Source organism: Fukomys damarensis, unplaced genomic scaffold, assembly GCF_012274545.1.
Source record: "Fukomys damarensis isolate Sample0158 unplaced genomic scaffold, DMR_v1.0_HiC HiC_scaffold_28, whole genome shotgun sequence".
Classification (NCBI taxonomy): Eukaryota; Metazoa; Chordata; class Mammalia; order Rodentia; family Bathyergidae; genus Fukomys; species Fukomys damarensis.
The window spans coordinates 37,243,150-37,262,918 of NW_022900940.1; the positions used below are offsets into that span (position 1 = coordinate 37,243,150).

Sequence of the window (19,769 nt, forward strand, 5' to 3'; positions counted from 1 at the left end):
TATATATATATATGTTGTAGTTCTTTATTTTCTTCCCCCAAATTATTTTAAATTATAAAGTGATTTTTGGTTTTTTTTATTGTTTTTTTTGGGGGGTACCAGGATTGAACTCGGGTCCTTGTGCTTGCAAGGCAGGCCACTGAACCGCTGAACTAAATCCACGGCCCTAAAGTGCTTTTTCTTTGAAAACATCTCCTGGTTAAAGATGATATATTCATTCCTTCTTTTGTTCTTATAGTTATGAACTGATATTTTTATGCTTGTCTGATCTCCCTTACTGAGGTGCAAGTTTTTTAAGAACAAGGTCTAATATTTGTTCTTTCTAGAGTTTTTTTTTAGTATAATCATGTTGACATTATAATTAAAAAACATTGAATGATAGAAAACCGACCCAATCTGTTGTTTTGTTTTTGAGACAGGGTCTCACTTTGTAGTTTGGACTGGCCTTGAACTCACTATGACTTTTTTTTTTTTCCTTTTGAGGCAAGGTCTTGCTGTGTGGCTCAGACTGGCTTCCAACTCATAGAAATCCTCCTGCCTCAGCCTCCTGAGTGCTAGGACTACAGGTGTGCACCACCATGCCCGGCTCCCGGGATGGTTTTGAATTTACAGCAATCTTCCTGCCTCAGCCTTTTGAGTGCTGGGATTATAGGCACACACCACCATGCCTGACAAAATTTGTTTTTATATTGAACTGCAAACTCTTCACTTTTATAATATTATTTTGTGTTGCATTACCTTTTCTTGGACCAAACAAGCCTGTTAAAAAAATATAGTATAAGATCTCCATACAGACCAACTGCACAGTTAGATATTTATTATATATATTTTATTTTCATTTGTTGCAGAATGTCCAAACAGTACCCTCTTGGCTATCAGGAACTTCAACACCTGTAAATCTTGACACAGAACTTCCTGAACATGTGTTACAGTGGGCTCTTAATACCCTGAAGGCAGCAGTACAGCAGAATTTAGAAGATGCAAGAAAACATTATGAGACATATGGTATATGTGACATTTTTAATGTTAATGTGTCTTTTTATTATTTTATTTTTGACTAGGATTTGGTCAGATGTTTATTTGTCAGACTGTTTGGAGAGAGATGAAGAGCCTAAAGTGAGCACATGTTTGCTTTTGGTATAGTCAAGCATCAGACCTAACAAATTTGAATTTTGTTGCCTGATCCAAAGGGAGAATATCAACTGAAGCAGGGTGGTAAAATCAAAGAGTAGAAAGAATAGATGTTGGAATAAGGAGGAAAATAAATAAAGGGTAAAAGTCAAGATAATTTCTGAGAATAGTTTTGCAGCTCAGTTTTATTGGTCTCTGCAAGTATGTGAGGTCAGGATGGGTAGTTGTTATTTGACTGTTAACCCAAATCATCTATTAACTGGCATATCTGTACCCCTAAATTATTTAAAAAGCCTCCAGTAGTCTATTAGCTTCATTTAAAGTTTTATTTAATTTGATTGGCTTATCAAATTTCTTTTTTCCTATTTCTTTAAATGTAATAATCCATGTATTTATAATAGCTGAGTAGAGTACCAATTGCATGATCATATAAAAAGCACTTTAACTTTTTAGAAGCGCTATTAAGATTTTAATTAGATTATTAATTTTTAGTTGAAAACTATAATTGGCTCCTTGATGGGACTGCAGTTGAGATGATAGAGGCTTTTCAGGCAGAAGATCATACTTTTGATGAATATACAGAGGTAAGGGGTAATTTTGGTTTTTATTAATGCTTTTAAAATTTATTTTCTAATTAGGATCTTTTTATTCTAGATATATATGCTTCAATTAATGTAAGTAACTTATCTGAACTAACATTTTAGCAAACTCATCAGTTCACCACATAATTTCTTTTTTTTCAGCTTTAATTGAGTTTATTGGTACATTTTAGGGATACAGTACAGTTACATTCATTGCTGGGATCTTGTACCTCTACATGACAAGTCTTGGTTCTCATTTTTTCCCCTTGTCCCTGTCCTCCCTTCACCCCCTCCTCCCCTCCCCATCTACAAACACTTTATTTCCATCTTTTCATTATGTCACATTTTTTTCTTTTCCCTTATTACCCTTCCCCTACCCATCCCACCACCACATAATTTCTTTTAGGCATTCGTTTACTCATCCATTGATTTAAAACAATTCCTTTCACATTCGGGCGCCTAGTGAAATGTTTTTTGTGTCCTAAGAAATCTTCTCCTATTCTATGATTATAAAGATTTACTTACATTTTTTTCTTCTAGAGTTTTTATAGTTGTAGCTTTTACATTTATACCTGCCCCATCACAAATTAACTCTTGTATATGATGTGGGAGGGATATGGATTGTGGTTCAATTTTTTCTACATGAATATCCAAGCTACTCCAGAATCATTTATGTAAACATTATCTTTTCTCAATTAAATTGTCTTGGCATCTTTTACTTCTATATTTGTAAGTCTGTTTCTGAATTATCTGTTGTTTTCTGTTGATGTATGTATCTATTCTTATGCAAGGACCACAGTCATGATTATAAGTTTTTAAATCATAGTGTAAGTTCACCAATTTTGTACTTTTTCAAAATGATTTTGACTACTGTAGGCCTTTTTTATTTTCATAAAAGTCTTAAAACAGCCCATTCATTTCTAAAGAAACCAGATGGGATTTTGGTTAGGATTGATTACATTGAATATCTGTGAATTTGGGAAGAATTGCCGTCTTAAAATTGAATCATTCAATTTATCACCATAGTATGTATTTCAAATGTTTTGGACTTTCTTTACTGTCTCTCAACATTTTGTGGTTTATATTGTCCAGGTCTTGTACAAATCTTATAAATCTGTTGTTTTAATAGCAATTTTGATTTTCATTGCTAATATGTTCAAACACAATTTTTTGTTTGTTTTTTTTTTTTGGGTACTGGGGATCAAACTTGGGACCTTGCGCTTGGGAGGCAGGTGGCAGCACCACTGAGCTAAATCTCCAGCTACAAACAATTTTTGTATATTGATCCTTTATCTTGACAATTTATTGGTTCTAACAGCTTTCTTTAAAAGATTCTTTAAAAGTTTCAGTATATGTATATAGTGTAATTTGCAAATCCAGATTTTGTTTTCCCTTTTCTCTCTAAATGCATTCATTTACAGGGTCTTATTATGTATTCCAGTCTGGCCTTTAAGTCGCTATGCAGCCCAGGCTGGCTTTGAACTCATGACAATCCTTCTGCCTCAGTCTCTAGAATGCTGGGATTACAGAAGAGTTTTTTTTTAATCATAGGAGGGTGCTGGATTTTGTCAGATACTTTGGCTGCATATATTAAGTTGATCACATGATTTTTCTCTTTTTGTCTGTTAATGTTTTGAATTATATTTATTGATGTTTATATGTTAACCCAGTGTTGCTTTCCTGGGATAAACTCAAACTACTCCCAAAATGTAGTGACCTAAAAATAAAGTTGGTTATCTCACATTATCTATAGGTCAGGAATCCAGGTAGGACAATGAGATGCCTGTGTCTCAAGGTCTCTCCTAAGTTTATAGCCAAGCTGTCAGCTGGGGCTGTAATTTTATTAAAGGCTTGGTTGGCAATGGAATCAGGTTTCTGAGTTCAGTCAGGTGGTCATTGGCAGATTTATTACCCCGCAGGCAGTAGAAGTTCTTTTTTTTTTTTTTTTTTTTTTTTTTTTGAGACAGGGTCTCACTATGTAGTTGAGACTGACCTTTAACTCACTATGTAGCCTAGGCTGGTCTTGAATTCACAACGATCCTCCTGCCTCAGCCTCCCAAGTGCTGAGATTACAGGCATGTGCCACCACGCCTGGCGCAGAAGTTCTATTTCTTTCTTTCTTTTTTTTTTTGAAGTTCTATTTCTTTTGAACTCGGGTCCTTGCACTTGCGAGGCAGGCCACCGAACCACTGAGCTAAATCCCTGGCCCTGAAGTTCTATTTCTTGATGCATACATATTTAGGGTTAAACCTTGATGTATGCCCATTATTAGTATGGAATGCCCCTTTTATCCCTGAAAAAAAATTATTTTTCAAAATATTTTTTTCTGATACAAATACTCTAGCTTTTATTTTTATAAGGAACTTTACTGAAGTATAATTCACACATTATGTAAATATTTAAAGTATATTTACAGTTGCCATATGCCATTTGATCCATCTTAAAAAAAAAAAAGCACTCTATATCCTATGGCTTTTACTTTTCATCCCAAGCACAAGCTCTAAACAACTACTCATGTTTTCTGTCTTACATATTTGTGTGTGCTGAATTTTCATATAAGCTAAATAATAAGGTACGTTGTCTTTTGTGCCTGGATTCTTTAATTTATCATGACATGTTCAAAGTTCTTTTGTGTAGGAGTACATCATCCTCTTCATGACTGAATGGTATTCCATTTTACAGATACACAGTACTATCCCCTTATCCATGAATTTGTTTTCTGCGTTCAGTTGCCTGAGGTCAACTGTAGCCTAAAAATATAAGTACAATAAGAGTTTGTATGTATGCAACAGAGAGACCACACTAACATGACAAATAAATTAAGCCTTAGCACAGATATGTACACATGGGATAAACATATATGGGGTTGCAACTTTTGCACTTTCAGGTATTCACTAGGGCTGTTGGAACATATCCTCTGTAGGATATCTATTCCACAGTTCCTATTTATAAGTTAATAGACATTTGGATTATTTCTGGTTTTTTGAGTATTATGAATGAAACACCTATGAACACTCATGTGTGAGTTTTTGTGGGATGAATATTTTCTCTTGAGTGTCTGCCTAGGATGAGAATTGCTAGATCATACGGTTACTCAGTGTTTAACATAGTGAAGAGGGTCACAGAAGAAGTCAAGGAAGAAATTAGAGAGTTCTTAGAAACAAATGATGATACCGATACAATATACCTGAACCTGTGTGACTCAATAAAAGCAGTCCTAAGAGGGAAGTTTATACTTGTTAATGCCCTCATCAGAAGAACATAGTGAGCCTAAATAAATGACTTAATGATGCACCTCAAGGTTCAAGAAAAAACAAGAACAATCCAAAAGCAAAGCTAGTACAAGGAAAGAAAGTATAAAGACAAGAGAGGAAATTAATGAAATTGAGACCAAAACATACATATATATACATATACATATACATATATACATATACATATATACATATACATATATACATACATACATGTGTGTAATACATATAAAATAATAACAGATTGGGTTGGGGATTTAGCTAAGCAGTGCCATGCCTGCCTGGAAAGTGCAAGTTCCCGAGTTTGATTCCTAGGACCAAGAAAAAAAATGGCAGATTGACAAATTCCTTGCTGAAAAGTTAGGTTTAAAACAAAAGATTTATGGAGACTAGAGGTTAGACTCAGTAGCAGAATGTATGTTTAATGTCAGTGAGGCCCTGGGCTCAGTCTCCAGTACACGTGCCTGTACACACACACACACACACACACACACACACACACACACACAGATTTATGCAAAATGGGAACAATTTTGTTTACTTAGCAAAATGAAATGAATTTGTCTTTATATGATTAAGAATTTAACCAAAATATAGTTCTATAAAATCACTGATAAATTAGAAAATCTATTTTAATTTTTTTTTAAGTTTATAGAAAAATTTTTCAGTCTTGCCTCAGAAATAATGCTTTTGCCTCAGTGGGTTCATTATCCTATGGTGCGTTTGGATTGTGAGGATTTGAAGACAGGCCTGACAAATAAAGCAAGAGCCTTTGCAAACATGTTATTAAGTGACATAGCTTCAAAACATAGAAAAGAAAATCAATGGTAAGTAGAATTAAGTATCATACTCAGAAAAATAGGGTCAAAAGAAATATTCTCATATAATAACTCTTAAAGATAAAAGACTAAAATATATACGTAAGTATTGTACTTACCACCTTTCCTCCTTAGTTGCCTCCTAAAAAGGTTCCTTTGTAGATCCACTGAGCTAGATTCTTTTTGGTCAGTAAGATTCAAGATTAGTTTTGGGGGTGGGTATTTAGCACCATGACTGTCTCGCAAGTGCGAGGTACTGAGGTTGATCCTTGGTACCAAAAAATAAATAAAAGTTAGTTTAAAACAAAGATAAGTTTTGGAATCTTTTTGGTTGATACTTGTATTAGTTGACTTTCTCATCTGGGAAAAAATACCTGACACTCACAACTTGAAGAAGTAGAGAGTCAATTTGGTTATGGTTTCAGTCCATAGTCGGCTGGCTCCAAAACTAAAACATCATGACAGAGGAAACCTGTGCACCTTATAGAGGCAGGAAGCAGAGAGCAGAGGAACAGCCAGAGAGGAAGGGGCGAGGGACCAGCTACAGTCCCCAAGGTCATCCTCCCATGACTCACTGCTTCCCACTAAGCTTCACCTCCTTGCCCATTCAGCTAACTCACCAGTGAGTTAACCTTTGATGAAGTTAATGCTAGGTTTTGAAACTAAGTTTTCTTTTTGTTTGTTTTTTTGAGACAGGGTCTCACTATGTAGCCCAGGCTGGCCTCAAACTCAAATCCTGGCAATCCTCCTGCTCAGCCTCTCAAGTACTGGGATTATAAGTGTGAACCATCAGGCCCAGCAACATGCAGCTTTAGAAAGAGAATGTGTCCTATCATTTGTTTACCCATTGTAGAAGCAACTCATCTTTAAATTCATTTGTTTACTCTCTACTTCAAAGGCATCTGAGTTTGTAACTTCTGTAAAGATAGCTAATAAATATATAACAACTAGCACAGTGCCTGATACATGATACTTAATAAATGTTAGCTTTTCTGTTTATTTGCCCAGAAGTAGTGTGAAAAAGTTACATGCTTTAAAATAAGAGAGACCTAAACTTGAATCTTGCCTTTGTCATCAGCTGATCGCATAATTCTGGGCAAGTTACTTAATTTTCCTGACCTCCAGTTTCCTGTTGTGTCAACTGTGAAGAATATCTTCCTTGCAAGTCTAATGTTATGATCACAGATAACATTTGGAAAGCATTTAACACCATGGCTGACATGCAACAGGCACCCAATATTTTAAAGTGAATGAACAGTATCTGACTTTCAGAAAGCATATTTTGTACAAAAGTATATCACATAAAAAGATATCAAAAACAGTAAAAGATTAGAATTTAAACACTTTTTTGAGAGCCTTGACAATCCTGCTAAGAGCAATGACAATGGCATAATTAATACCAAAATGATTATATATTTAATGTAATGTATATAGTCAACTTAAAAATTATTGTACATGTTTGAAGTACATAATGATTACATTCATCATGAGGAGTTGCTACATGTATGTAACATATCTTAATTCTTTTTACATCCCCTTTCCCTTTCCTCTCTTCCCCTGACCTCCATCTCTTGTAAAATCTTAAAGTTTTTGTTGCAGTTATGATTGTTTTGGAAAATTCTTTCAGTTCTGTCAAAATAGCTATATCTTATAAACCCATGACATAAGAACAGATTAAAAGGCCTCATGTGTTTATTTAGTTTATTTTTAATTCCTTCCTATTTGAATTCCATACTTAAGATAGAGGAAATGTGAAGCATGAGGTTAAGAGTAGGGTTGTTAGTCATGGTTCAGTTTAGATTCTGCTTAGACTACTTTGTTCTCATCATATTGTCTCTTTTGCTGAGATATCTCTTCCCAGGGGACATGGATTCTGTTCTGTCAAGAAATAAGGTCCCCAGGAGGATAACTGTTCTTTTTGCATTATCCACATTTAATACATCCCTTCTGTGTTTTTGGTAATCCAAATTAACTTTAAAGCTCTATGTGGTCTGACTTCTGCTCACCTTCCCACTTTCATACTAGGATCTTTCCTTTGGATTCATACTGGTCTGTTTGCCATTCCTAATGTTTGCCAAGTTACTACTACCTCAAAGCCTTTGCAAATCTAATGTTATGATCACAGTAACATTTGAAAGCTTGTTTGGAGGTTCTAGCAGGAAAGCACAGCTATTTGCATAGCCTTGATGGAGGAAAAGGTGGCCGTCCTCTTCAACTGGACTCCCAGATGCTTGGGAGGGATGCACGTGGAGCAGTGAGGAAGGAAGGGATACCTGCCTAGCCAGCCAGATTGACCAAATCAATCCTGACAATCGAGCGGGTGACAAATGTTGCAGCCAGATCACCTTCACATCCATAGACATAACAGTTGGAAAGCATGTAACATCATGGCTGACAGGCAATAGACACCAAATAAATATTTTTAAATGAATAAATAGCGTATGAATATTAGAAAGTGTTTATCAGCATGCTTTGTGCAAAAGCATACCACACAGAAAGATACTGAGTTTGGTAAAGTATAAGAACTCACCTCTTTCTTGAATTTTGACAGTCCTGCTAAGAACAATATCGATGGCATAATACAAAGTGGTTTTTCTTCCTGGAAGCTTTTTTCTTGATACTTTCATGCCTCACTTTTTTCTTCTCTCATGGTAGTTTATGTGCTGTCCAGGTGAGCAGGTCTTCCCTCACCTTGGATGTTACTTGTCTGGAAAGGCCGTCTCTAGCCATTCTTTTTTTTTTTTTTTTGGTACCGGAGATTGAACTTGGGTCCTTGCGCTTGCAAGGCAGGACACCGAACCGCTGATCTAAAGCCCCGGTCCTCCCTACCATTCTGAATGAGATAGTGACACCTTCCTTACACTTTTCCCCCTGACTTTGCTCATTTTTCCTTCCCAACACTTGTTAACTTGCATATTTTATGCACTTTTGTGTCTCTCCTTTGCTTAAATGTAAGCTTTATTATGATGGGACTTGATTTTATTTGCTGGTATATCTCTGTTGCTTAGAAATTTGCTTAGCACATTGTAGGTGCTCAAATTACTTATTAAAAAACGAATAATTCCCCCACATAATATGTGAAATATTTTCATGAACTAAAATTTACTTTTAAAATTGTTGATCATTTTTATACTTAGTTTTTGGGAGGGCTTTTCCCTTGAAAATTTCTGGTAATAATATAACAATACAGTTATCTTAAGGCACAGGAATATTATTTTATTAAATGAATTATAGGATTAAAAGTATATAATAATAGAGCTGGGCTTGGTGGTGCACACCTGTAATCCCAGCACTTGGGAGGCTGAGGCAGGAGGATCGCTGTGAGTTCTAGATCAGCCTCGGCTACATAGTGAGTTCCAGGTCAGTCTCAACTATATAGTGAGATCCTGTCTCAAAAAACAAAAACAAAAAATATACATAATAATCATTTGATCTTTTTATTTGGTATACTGTCACATTTCACAAGAGGCACTGATAATTCATGTTTGTACTAATAATTATATTTAATAGTAAGTGAGAGTGTACTATGTGTTGGAACCTTTGCATTCATTATTGAATTATAATAATCTAGTAAGAGATACTTTAACACCTTCATTTTGTGTACCTAGACTTTTCAGATTTGCATAAGTTCACAAGCTAATAACTAGCAACTAAGCCAGAATTTAGACTGATCCAAGGTGGACACTAGGCCGCACTGCTTATATAGGTATTCAATAGGCTCAAAGAGATCACTAGAAAAAATTTAGTATCTGTGATTTCACATGAAAATAATACCTTAATTTTCTAGATTATGTGTAATATATTATATATAATGAGCTAAGTGATTATTTTTAGGAAATGTTCTTATTGTATAAATATAGCAAAATACTCTGAATATACTATTAATTGCTGTAAGTATAATAAAATAGAATATTATATTAGTATTTGCAGTGAATTTGAAGCAATTAAGGAACGTGCTTTAAAAGTCCCTGAGACTACAGAAGAGATGATGGATGTAATATATTATATATAATGAGCTAAGTGATTATTTTTAGGAAATGTTCTTATTGTATAAATATAGCAAAATACTCTGAATATACTATTAATTGCTGTAAGTATAATAAAATAGAATATTATATTAGTATTTGCAGTGAATTTGAAGCAATTAAGGAACGTGCTTTAAAAGTCCCTGAGACTACAGAAGAGATGATGGATCTGATAGCTTATATAGAAAAAGCTCGGACTATAAAAATTCAAGAATTGGTTTTAAGGATTCAGGTAAGAAACTTTTACTTACATATTTTAATTTTTTTGTTGTTGTGAAACATAATGTACGTAATGAGAATGTGTAAAACATATAGTGTTTATTGAAGTGACCACTCCTGCTGCTCTGCGTTGCCACCTCCATAGTATATCAAATGTCCATACATGTGCAGATCTGTTTCGAGGCATTCTGTTTACCTCCATTGGGCCTTTTGCCTCTCCTTGTATTAAGACTACACTAATGTCAACAACTAAGTGATAATAGTAGGTAATACATTTGTTTTTCTTTTTCTATTTATCATCGAGTTTTTTTGCTTGTTTTTGGTCCTTAGCATTTTCATATCAATTTTAGAATCAGATTTTCACATTCTGCAAAAATCTATTGAGATTTTGATTAGGAATTTATTAAATGAATGATTGAGAGAACAGACTTATTTATTATAATTTTTTGGGGGGGAGGTGGGCCCGGGATAGAACTCAGGACCTTATGCTTATGAGGCAAGCATGGAACCACTGAGCTAAATATCCGGCCCTATGATAAATCTTTTACTCTTCTCTTCTTTAACATTGCTCAGTGTTTTATAGTTTTTTTCTATAGAGGCTGTACACATATTTTGTTAGTTTTTTTTCAAGTATTAATATCTTTTGTATTTGACAGCATTTACATTTTTTTCATCTTGTTTGTTTCTTGCATACAGAAATACGGTTAATTTGTAAAAATAATTAATAGATTTGATTTTCAGAACAATTTTAGATTCAAAGAAAAATTGAGGAGTTGGTACAGAAAATTCTCCTAACATGCTCCTTCCCGCTTCCCACTTAGTTTCCCCCCCATACATAGTTTTTTCACATTAAACACCTTACATCAACATGGAGCATTTGTTAAAATTAATAAATCAGTGTTGACATATTATTGTTAAATAAAGTCCATAGTTTATTGGGATTTCCTTAAAAGGGACATCATGGTAAATTTTTAGAAAAGGTACATTATGGGGATATGTAAAGCCCACATTTATTTTTTAGGAAAACGTTTTATTGCCAGTATAAAAGTGCAGTGGTGTGGCTAGGAGCCAAGTAAATGCTACAGCTATTGAAATACCTCTGTGATTTGGGTAGTATATAAAATATAGTTAATAATCTGAGTCACATTTAAATTTGAAGGAATCTTAGAGATCATTTGTTTTTGTCTTTTTAATAAAGCCTTAGATTTTCTATTTGATGTGTGATAGCTAGAGCTTCTCTTGTAGGAATCTAAACATCAGATGAGCTACTTTTTAGATACTTTTCTATTTCCTCAAGAAGACTTAACTTTAAATGCCAGTGTTCTCCTGTGGCCTAAGAAGATTAATCCTATCTTTGATGAAAATGATGAGGTAAATATATTTTCTATATTTTTTTATTCTGACATTCATTTGTACATAATTGTTATACTTTTTGCCATCTACCTTTAAAAAGGTAGATCTCATATATCGGTATAAGTTAGAGTCTGGAAAATTTATAATAGGCTTAAGAGAGGCTTTTGGGCTTAACTCAAATATTTAGTAGGGGAAATGACATTAAAGAAGTCATAGTTACTATGCATATTATTTATACTAATTAAATTCAGTACTGAACTAAATGCTTTTCATTTTTAATTAATTTTTTGAGATATGTTCTCATTATTTAGCCCAGACTGGCCTCAAACTCAAGGCAATCCTCTTGCCTCAGCCTCTTGAGTACTAGGATTACAGGCATGTGCCACCACGCCCCAGCTCTCATTTATTAAAACTTTAAATATTCATAAAAGTTCCAGGTGGTCCTATATCCCTATTTTATAGGTGAGAAAAATTTTATAGATGAGAAATGAAACAGAGAAGTTGAGTAAGTTGCTTAATATCACAGAAATAAGAGGTAGCGGATTCAGGATTTTATATCTGAATATAGTTTTGTATCTGACTGTTATTTCAAAATTGAAAAAGGCCTAGTATAAATAAGTATATTCTACAACTGGAGGTAAAATAGATGTCTTAGTTACTCTCTCGTTTGTGGGACAAAATACCTGACACAAGTTAAATTTAAGTTATTCTTTGTGTTTTTATATCAGTCATTATAGATATTGTTTTATTTTTTATTCATTTTCTCTGTTGGTTTATATTACTATACAAATAATTTAGATTTCTTATTTGATAATTACTTTTGAAGCGCAATAATTAATATTAAATTATCTTTTAAAAGCTCATTGAGAATGCTAAACATAAAAGAGAGAATGAACTAGTAGCCAAGAGAGAGAAATTGATTTTGGAAGTAGAAAAAGAATCACGTCGTATGGAAGAGTTTACAGAATTTGCAGAGCTGGAACGCATGCAGCAGGTCTGATAAATATTCACGAGAGCTGGGGATTTAGCTCAGTGTTGCTGCCACTTGCCTTGCAAGTGTAAGGTCCTGAGTTCCATCCCTGGTACCAAAAAACAAAAAAAATCAAGATAGTATCTATGACCAGCCTGTATATTAATACATGATAATAACATAATTTAAAATATTAAAAACATATGCTTTCTATGTCAAACAAAGATTTACTTGGCTATTATGCTTGGAACTGGTGCTAGTCATTCTATGTGATTTTCTTTTCTTTCTGTGCTGGGGATGGAACCTATGGCATGATGCATATTGGGCAAGGGGCTCCACCAGTGAGCCACACCATCAGCCCTCTTATGTGATCTTTCTTGTGACTTTTCTAATTGCAGACATAACTATACATTATTCTCTATCTGTATAATATTGTGAAGTTAATATAATATTTATAGTTGCTGTGCAAATATAAGGATATACCCTATGCAGTATCATATACTCTTATTTTTATCATGTACTTGATATTTCTTGTGATAAAATTATTTGCATTCAGTATGTGACAGATGTAAGACAACTACAAAAGCGTATTCAGGAATCTGAAGAAGCAGTTCAGTTTATTAATAAAGAAGAGGAACTATTCCAATGGGAATTAACAAACTATCCTGAACTGGATAACTTAAAAAATAACATTGAACCCTATCAGAAGTTTTTTAATCTTGTTTTGAAGTGGCAGCGAGCAGAAAAACGGTAATTTATGATAATATAATAATAATTAAGCAAATATATAAAAGAATGGTTAAGATGTAAGTTGTTTTTATTTCTTTTTGAGACAAGGTCTCACTGTGTTGTCCAGGCTGGCCTTGAACTTACGGCAGTCCTGCCTCAGCCTCCTGAGTACTGAGATTACAGGCATATTGCCACACTCAGCTCTGTTTCTTCTAGTTAAGTGTTTAAAAGTAGGACTTATTCATTTGAGTGAAAATCAAGTATCATATAGGATATTAAAATGGGAATTTCGGGATCCACAACTAGCACTTTTTTTTTTTTTTTTTTTTTGCTACCAGGGGTCGAACTTGGGTCCTTGTGCGTGAGAGGTAGACAGCGACACCACTGAGCTAAATCCCCTGCCCTGCTACTATTACTTTTGAAGTGTTGGGGATTGCCATGGTTCTTGCACATGCAAGGCAGGCCCTTTACCATTGAGCTATAACATCAGCCTTGAACCTTGTAATTTCTAAAGTATCATTTGAGTTTTCTAGAGTCAATTCATTTTTATGCAGTTTACTAATTTGCCTAATATTTATATCAAAAACTACAAGTATGGGGTCAAATCTACATTCCATTAGTAGTCCAATATATATTTTAGCCCATGTAATGTAGCTAAAATGATGATTATTTTTTGTATCTCTTCTATAAACTCTACATGTATGACATAGAAAAACAGTTAACTGCTCTTGCCATTGTTGTCTCTTTTACAAAACTGAAAGGTCTAGTCTAAAAGATCTAAAATAGAGTTTGATACTATTTTTCTTTACTTTCAGGTGGATGGATGGAGGGTTTTTGGACCTCAATGGGGAAAGCCTGGAAGTGGATGTAGATGAGTTTTCCCGAGAAATTTTTAAGACACTTAAATTTTTCCAAGCGAAGCATAAAAAAGAATTACAAGAAAGAAGAAAAGCAGCAAGAAAACGATCTGTGACAGAAGATAAACCTGAAGAAGAGCCAAAAGAGAGTCCTACAATTACTATGTGCAGTATAATAATGGAGCAGATAAAGGCTTTCAAGGTATAAGCATATATTTAATGGTATTTTAATATTTTTAATTTTGTTATGTATTATGTAAAATATAAAATATATCCTCTGATCTTGTGCTTTGTCTATAGCACCAGTATAGTTATGTATAAAACAGATTGGTCAGCATCTAGTCAGTCTTATCCTTATTGGGCATTAATTCAAGATGAACCAATTCAAAAACATCATCTCTCTTGCTGGGGATTTAGTTTAGTGGTGCTGCCACCCAAGTTTGATCCGCGGTACCAAAAAACAAACAAACATACATCATCTCTCTGGCCATACTTCAGTCGTCAAATTTAGTGCATTCCTAATTTGTGTTTGAAAACTGAAAAGTATGAGGACTGAACATATTTTTCCCATAAGAAATAATGGAAAACCAAATAATTGTTTCTGAGCTCCAAAATTACACTTGTAAGTTCATTCTTCCAGGACTTTAACACATTTTACAATGATTTCTTTCTTTAACTATCGTGGGTCTCACAATTTTCCTCTTAGCTTTACTACTGGTATCACTAACTTTCTTTGGAGTCATGGTTACAATATTTTACACAAATAAAGTGGACACACACTCACACACACACACACCTGACAGTAACAAATTTTTTTTTAGGTACAGGGGATTGAACTTGGGTCCTTGAGCTTGCAAGGCAGGCAGCAGAACCACTGAGCTAAATCCCCAGCCCTTGTGACAAATGTTTCAACACACTAACCCAAGCACTGTATGTTGTCTGGGCACTTTGTGTCCCGGGTGAGATGTGACATCTACCTCACTCTCAGCCCATACAGATTTTTTCAAGTCAGATTTTTGGTTTGACTATTGAGTAATTATGAACACCAAGCAGATTTTTTTGCTGTTCAGGTAGTGGTTAGTTTGATTTTGGAGCCATTTGACAACTGAAGTATCACTGTAATTAGTTCTGAGATAAGTCTAAAACCCAGATGAAGCCAGTGTTCTCCTTGAAAAAAATTTTTATTGGTATATGTTTATAGTACATAATGATTACATTACTTAGGGGTGGTTGGTACATGTACATTACTTAGGGGTGGTTGGTACATGTACATGGCATTTCTTAATTCTTTTTTAAATATTCCTCTTCCTTTCCCCTTTTTACATCTCTTGGATCTTTCTCTCTCTTTCCATCTATATCTATATCTATATCTATATCTATGTATCCACTTTATTTGAATTTAGGATAGTTGCTACTGTTTTTTCTGGGTTCCTGTGGCATAGGTGTTCCATCCTTTGACTTTTAATCTGTGAATTTCTTTTTGAATTAAATGTGTTTGTTGTATACTACATATTATTGGGGTTTTTTTTCTTGAATTGTTCTGCCAATCTGTTATTTGATTTGAGATTTGAGACTATCACATTGAGTTATTACTGGAAGATATTGGCTTATTCCTGTCATTGCATTGTTTTCTTGTTGCTGATTTCCTTTTTTTTTTTTTTTTTCATTCTGTTTAGCTGTTTATCAGGTATGTTTATTCTTTTTTTTTTCTTATTGGCATTGTTGTCTCTTTCTAGGAAATCCTTGAGAATTTTTTTGTAATGCTGGTTTGGTGGTCATGAATTTCTTGAAGTGCTCCTTGTCATATAAATACCTTATTTCTCCATTGATTTTAAATAGAATGCTTAGCATATGTTGGAGTGGGAAGTTATTATCTTTTAGGGCTGGAAATATTTCATTCCAAGACCTCCTGGCCAGGTTTGTATAGAGAAGTCTGCTGTAATCCTGATAGGTTTCCCTCCTGAACAACCAGTGGGTCACAAATGAAATTAAAGAAGAAATCAGACAGATTCTACAATTAAGCAATAATGACAGTACAACATACCAGAACTTATGGGATGCAATGGAAGCAGTCCTATAAGGGAAATTGATAATGGTGAATGCCCATATCAGGAAAACAGCGGGCTCAAATAAACAACCTTAAGTTGAACCTCAAGCTTCTAGAAAAAGAAGAGCAAATTAAGCCCAAAGCTAATATGAGGGAGGAAATTACAAAAATCTGAACAGAAATTAATGCAATGGAGAATAAAAAAACCAATACAAAGAATCAATGAATTGAAGAGTTGATTCTTTGGAAGATTAAATTAAATTGGCAAAACTTTAGCCAGTCTTGTAGGGAAGGTGGGATGAGTAGGGGAAGGGTAATAAGGGAAAAGAAAAAAATGTGAGATAATGAAAAGATGGAAATAAAGTATTTGTAGATGGGGAGGGGAGGAGGGGGTGAAGGGAGGGCAGGGGTAAGGGGAAAAAATGAGAATCAAGACTTGTCTTGTAGAGGTACAAGATCCCAACAATGAATGTAACTGTACTGTATCCCTAAAATGTACCAATAAAGCTGAAAAAAAAAAAACTTTAGCCAGTCTTATCAAAAAAGGAAAGAAAAGACTTAAATCCATACAGTTAGGAATGAAAAGGGTGAAATCACAACAGGCCCTGCAGAAATCCAGAAAATCATCAATACCTACATTGAGAACCTGTATTCTAATAAGATGGAAAATACAGAAGAAATGGACAGATTCCTAGATATAAATGAATTACCAAAACTGAATCAAGAAGATGTAAAAATTCTAACTAAACCAATAGCAGCCAACAAAATTGAAGATGTAATTAAAAACCTACCAAGAAAGAAAAGCCCAGACCCTGATGGATTCACTGCTAAATTCTACAAGAAATTTAGAGAACACCTAATGCTGCTACTTTTCAAACTCTTTAATGAAACCAAAGAGTTTCATTCCTGGAAACAAGCATTACCCTGATTCCAAAACCAGAGAAGGATCCAACCAAAGAAGAGAATTACAGGCCGGTCTTCCAAATGAACGAAAATGCAAAAATCCTCAATAAGATGCTAGTAAATAGAATGCAGCAAATCATCAAGAAGTTTATACACCATGACCAAGTTGGTTTCATCCCAGGGATGCAGGGATGGTTCAACATACACTAATTAATAAATGTAATACACTAAATTAACAGAGCCAAGGACAAACACCATATAATCCTCTCAGTAGATGCAGAAAAAGTGTTTGACAAGGTCCAACACCCATTCATGATAGAAAAAAAATTGGTGTAGATGGTCTTTATCTCAATCTGATAAAAGCCATCCATGACAAACTAACAACCAATGTCACACTAAATGGACAAAACCTGAAAGCTTTCACTCTAAAATCAGGAACAAGACAAGGATGTCCACTGTCACCCTTCTTGTACAATATAGTTCTGGAAACACTAGCCACTAGACAAGAGAAAGAAATAAAAGGAATAAGAATAGGAAAAGAAGAAGTTAAATTATCATTATTTGTGGGTGATATGATACTCTACATAGAAGACCCCAAAAACTCCACCAAAAGACTTCCAGATTTGATAACCAAATTCAGCTGTCTTCAAAGTCAACACTCAAAAATCAATAGCCTTTCTTTTTTACATGAATAACAGAGAGAAATTAGAGAAGCAACCCTGCTTACCATAGCATCCCCCCCACAAAAAGAAAAAAGAATTACCAAGGAATCTAACAGAGAAAGTAAAATACCTTTACATTGAAAACTACAGTACTCTGAAAAAGGAGATCAAAGATGATATCAGAAAATGCAAAGATATCCCTGTTCTTGACTAGGAAGAACCAAAAGAGTAAAAATGGCCACACTGCCAAAACTGCTGTACAGATTTAATGCAATCACAATGAAAATTCCAGCAGCATATCTCACAGAATTAGAAAGAACTGCACTAAAATTCATTTGGAACCATTGAAAAAGTTTCTACCAGCTGTTCATTAGACAGAGGACTACTATCTAGAATATATAAATAACTCAAAAGAGTTAAACTCCCCCCAATTTAAAGACCCAATCCAAAAATGGGCATCTGAAATGAAAAGATGCTTCTCAGATGAAGAAGTTGAAACAACAAATAAATATATGAAAAAATGTTCAACATCACTCATTAGTCACGACATGCAAAGTAAAACAGTGCTGAGATTCCATCTCACTCCAGAAAGAATGGCTGCTATCAAGAAATAAACTGATAACAAGTGCTGGCAGGGCTGTGGGGAAAAAGGAAGCCTTCTCCACTGTTGGTGGGACTGTAGACTGGTGCCACCACTGTGGAAATCAGTGTGAAGATTCCTCAAAAAACTAAAACTAGAGGTTTCTTTGACCCAACTATTTCTCTTCTTGGTATCTTCTGGAAATAATTAAAAGCATCATACTACAGAGATATATGAACACCCATGTTTATTGCAGCACAAGTTTGTAATAGCTAAATCTTAGAAACAGCACAGATGGCCATCAACCAACCAGCTGATAAAGAAAATGTGCAGTTTTTTTTTTAACACAGTGGAGCATTACTCTGCCATAAAGAAGGACAAGCTTCAGACATTTGTAGCTAAATGAATGGACCTTGAGACCATACTCTTAAATGAAATAGGACACAGATGTTTAAATACTGCATTGTTGCTCTAGTATGAGAAACTGAAAGTGGAAATGAGAACTAAAATATATAATAGACTTTGTGAAATGGGAAGAAAAATGTTCAAATGGGAAGGAGAAAAGAGAGAAGGGAAGAAGAAAGGAAGGAAGGGACGAGAAAAAATGTGAAAAATGGAGGAAAAAATTGAAACAAAGCTTTTGTACATAGGGAAGGGAGGGGGTTTGCAGGGAGGGGGAATGGGAAAAAAGGCTGAATGTACCATGTACAGGTATAAATTTCCTATGATAAGTGTTGTCATTATGTATGCCTAAAATGTACCAATAAATGTATATTTCTACATATATTTCCACATATGGTATATATAGTATATATAACAACTTACAATTTTTTTCCCTTGGAAAGTGTTTTTTAATCATACATTACAGTACATAATGTTTATATTCCTTGTGTGGAATTGGTACATGTACCTAACATATCTTAATTCCCTTTTTCCTCCCCTTACTCCCCTTCCTCCACCTCTTGATCTTTAATTATTGCACTTTTATCATATACTTTAATATCTTATAGAACATTTACCCCTCATTCTTTTTATTTTTATAATTTTCTTGGCATTTTTTACGTTTGTTTTTGTAGATGAACTTAAAGATCATTTTGTTAGTTTTTTTCCTACAATTTAACTGACACTTTGGTTGTACTCATATAAACGTGTTAAATAATTTGAACACATGTAATCATCATACTATTCATACTATCAAAGTTTTGTCTATAGAATCTCTGCTTATTGAAGTCAGATAATATTATTGTTTATATATTTTTTACCATTAGGACTGTATTCCTACTGTCTCCATTCTGTGCAATCCAGGAATGAGAGCTCGTCATTGGAAACAGATGTCAGAAATTGTAGGTTATGACTTGACTCCAGACTCTGGGACTACACTGAGAAAAATTTTAAAATTGAACCTTACACCATACTTGGATAAATTTGAAGTGATAAGTGCAGGTGCAAGCAAGGTAAGCATAAAGATCAATAGCACTCTGACACAAGGGGAAAAAATGAGAATCAAGACCTGGCATGTAAAGGTACAAGATCCCAATAATGAATGCAACTGTACTGTCTACCTCAAATGTACCAGTAAATTCAATTTAAAATTAAAAAAAAAAAGATCAATAGCACTCTGGCAGGCTGATGCAGGAAGA

The 19,769-nt window shown here is 34.3% G+C and overlaps 1 protein-coding gene across 2 annotated transcripts in view; it reads left to right on the forward strand.

Moving 5' to 3' along the window:
• The window catches only part of Dnah12 (dynein axonemal heavy chain 12), a 245,694-nt gene that overhangs the window by 25,956 nt on the left and 199,969 nt on the right, over positions 1-19,769 (forward strand). The window contains exons 11-19 of one of the 2 annotated variants that reach the window (XM_010612737.3): positions 849-1,005; positions 1,624-1,715; positions 5,615-5,793; positions 9,906-10,041; positions 11,274-11,399; positions 12,241-12,375; positions 12,908-13,101; positions 13,896-14,139; positions 19,398-19,583. In XM_010612737.3, the coding sequence (XP_010611039.1) occupies positions 849-1,005; positions 1,624-1,715; positions 5,615-5,793; positions 9,906-10,041; positions 11,274-11,399; positions 12,241-12,375; positions 12,908-13,101; positions 13,896-14,139; positions 19,398-19,583 (1,449 nt within the window). Of the gene's footprint in view, positions 1-848; positions 1,006-1,623; positions 1,716-5,614; positions 5,794-9,705; positions 9,768-9,905; positions 10,042-11,273; positions 11,400-12,240; positions 12,376-12,907; positions 13,102-13,895; positions 14,140-19,397; positions 19,584-19,769 lie in introns of those variants that run through there. The other variant, XM_010612736.3, reaches the window with a different exon arrangement.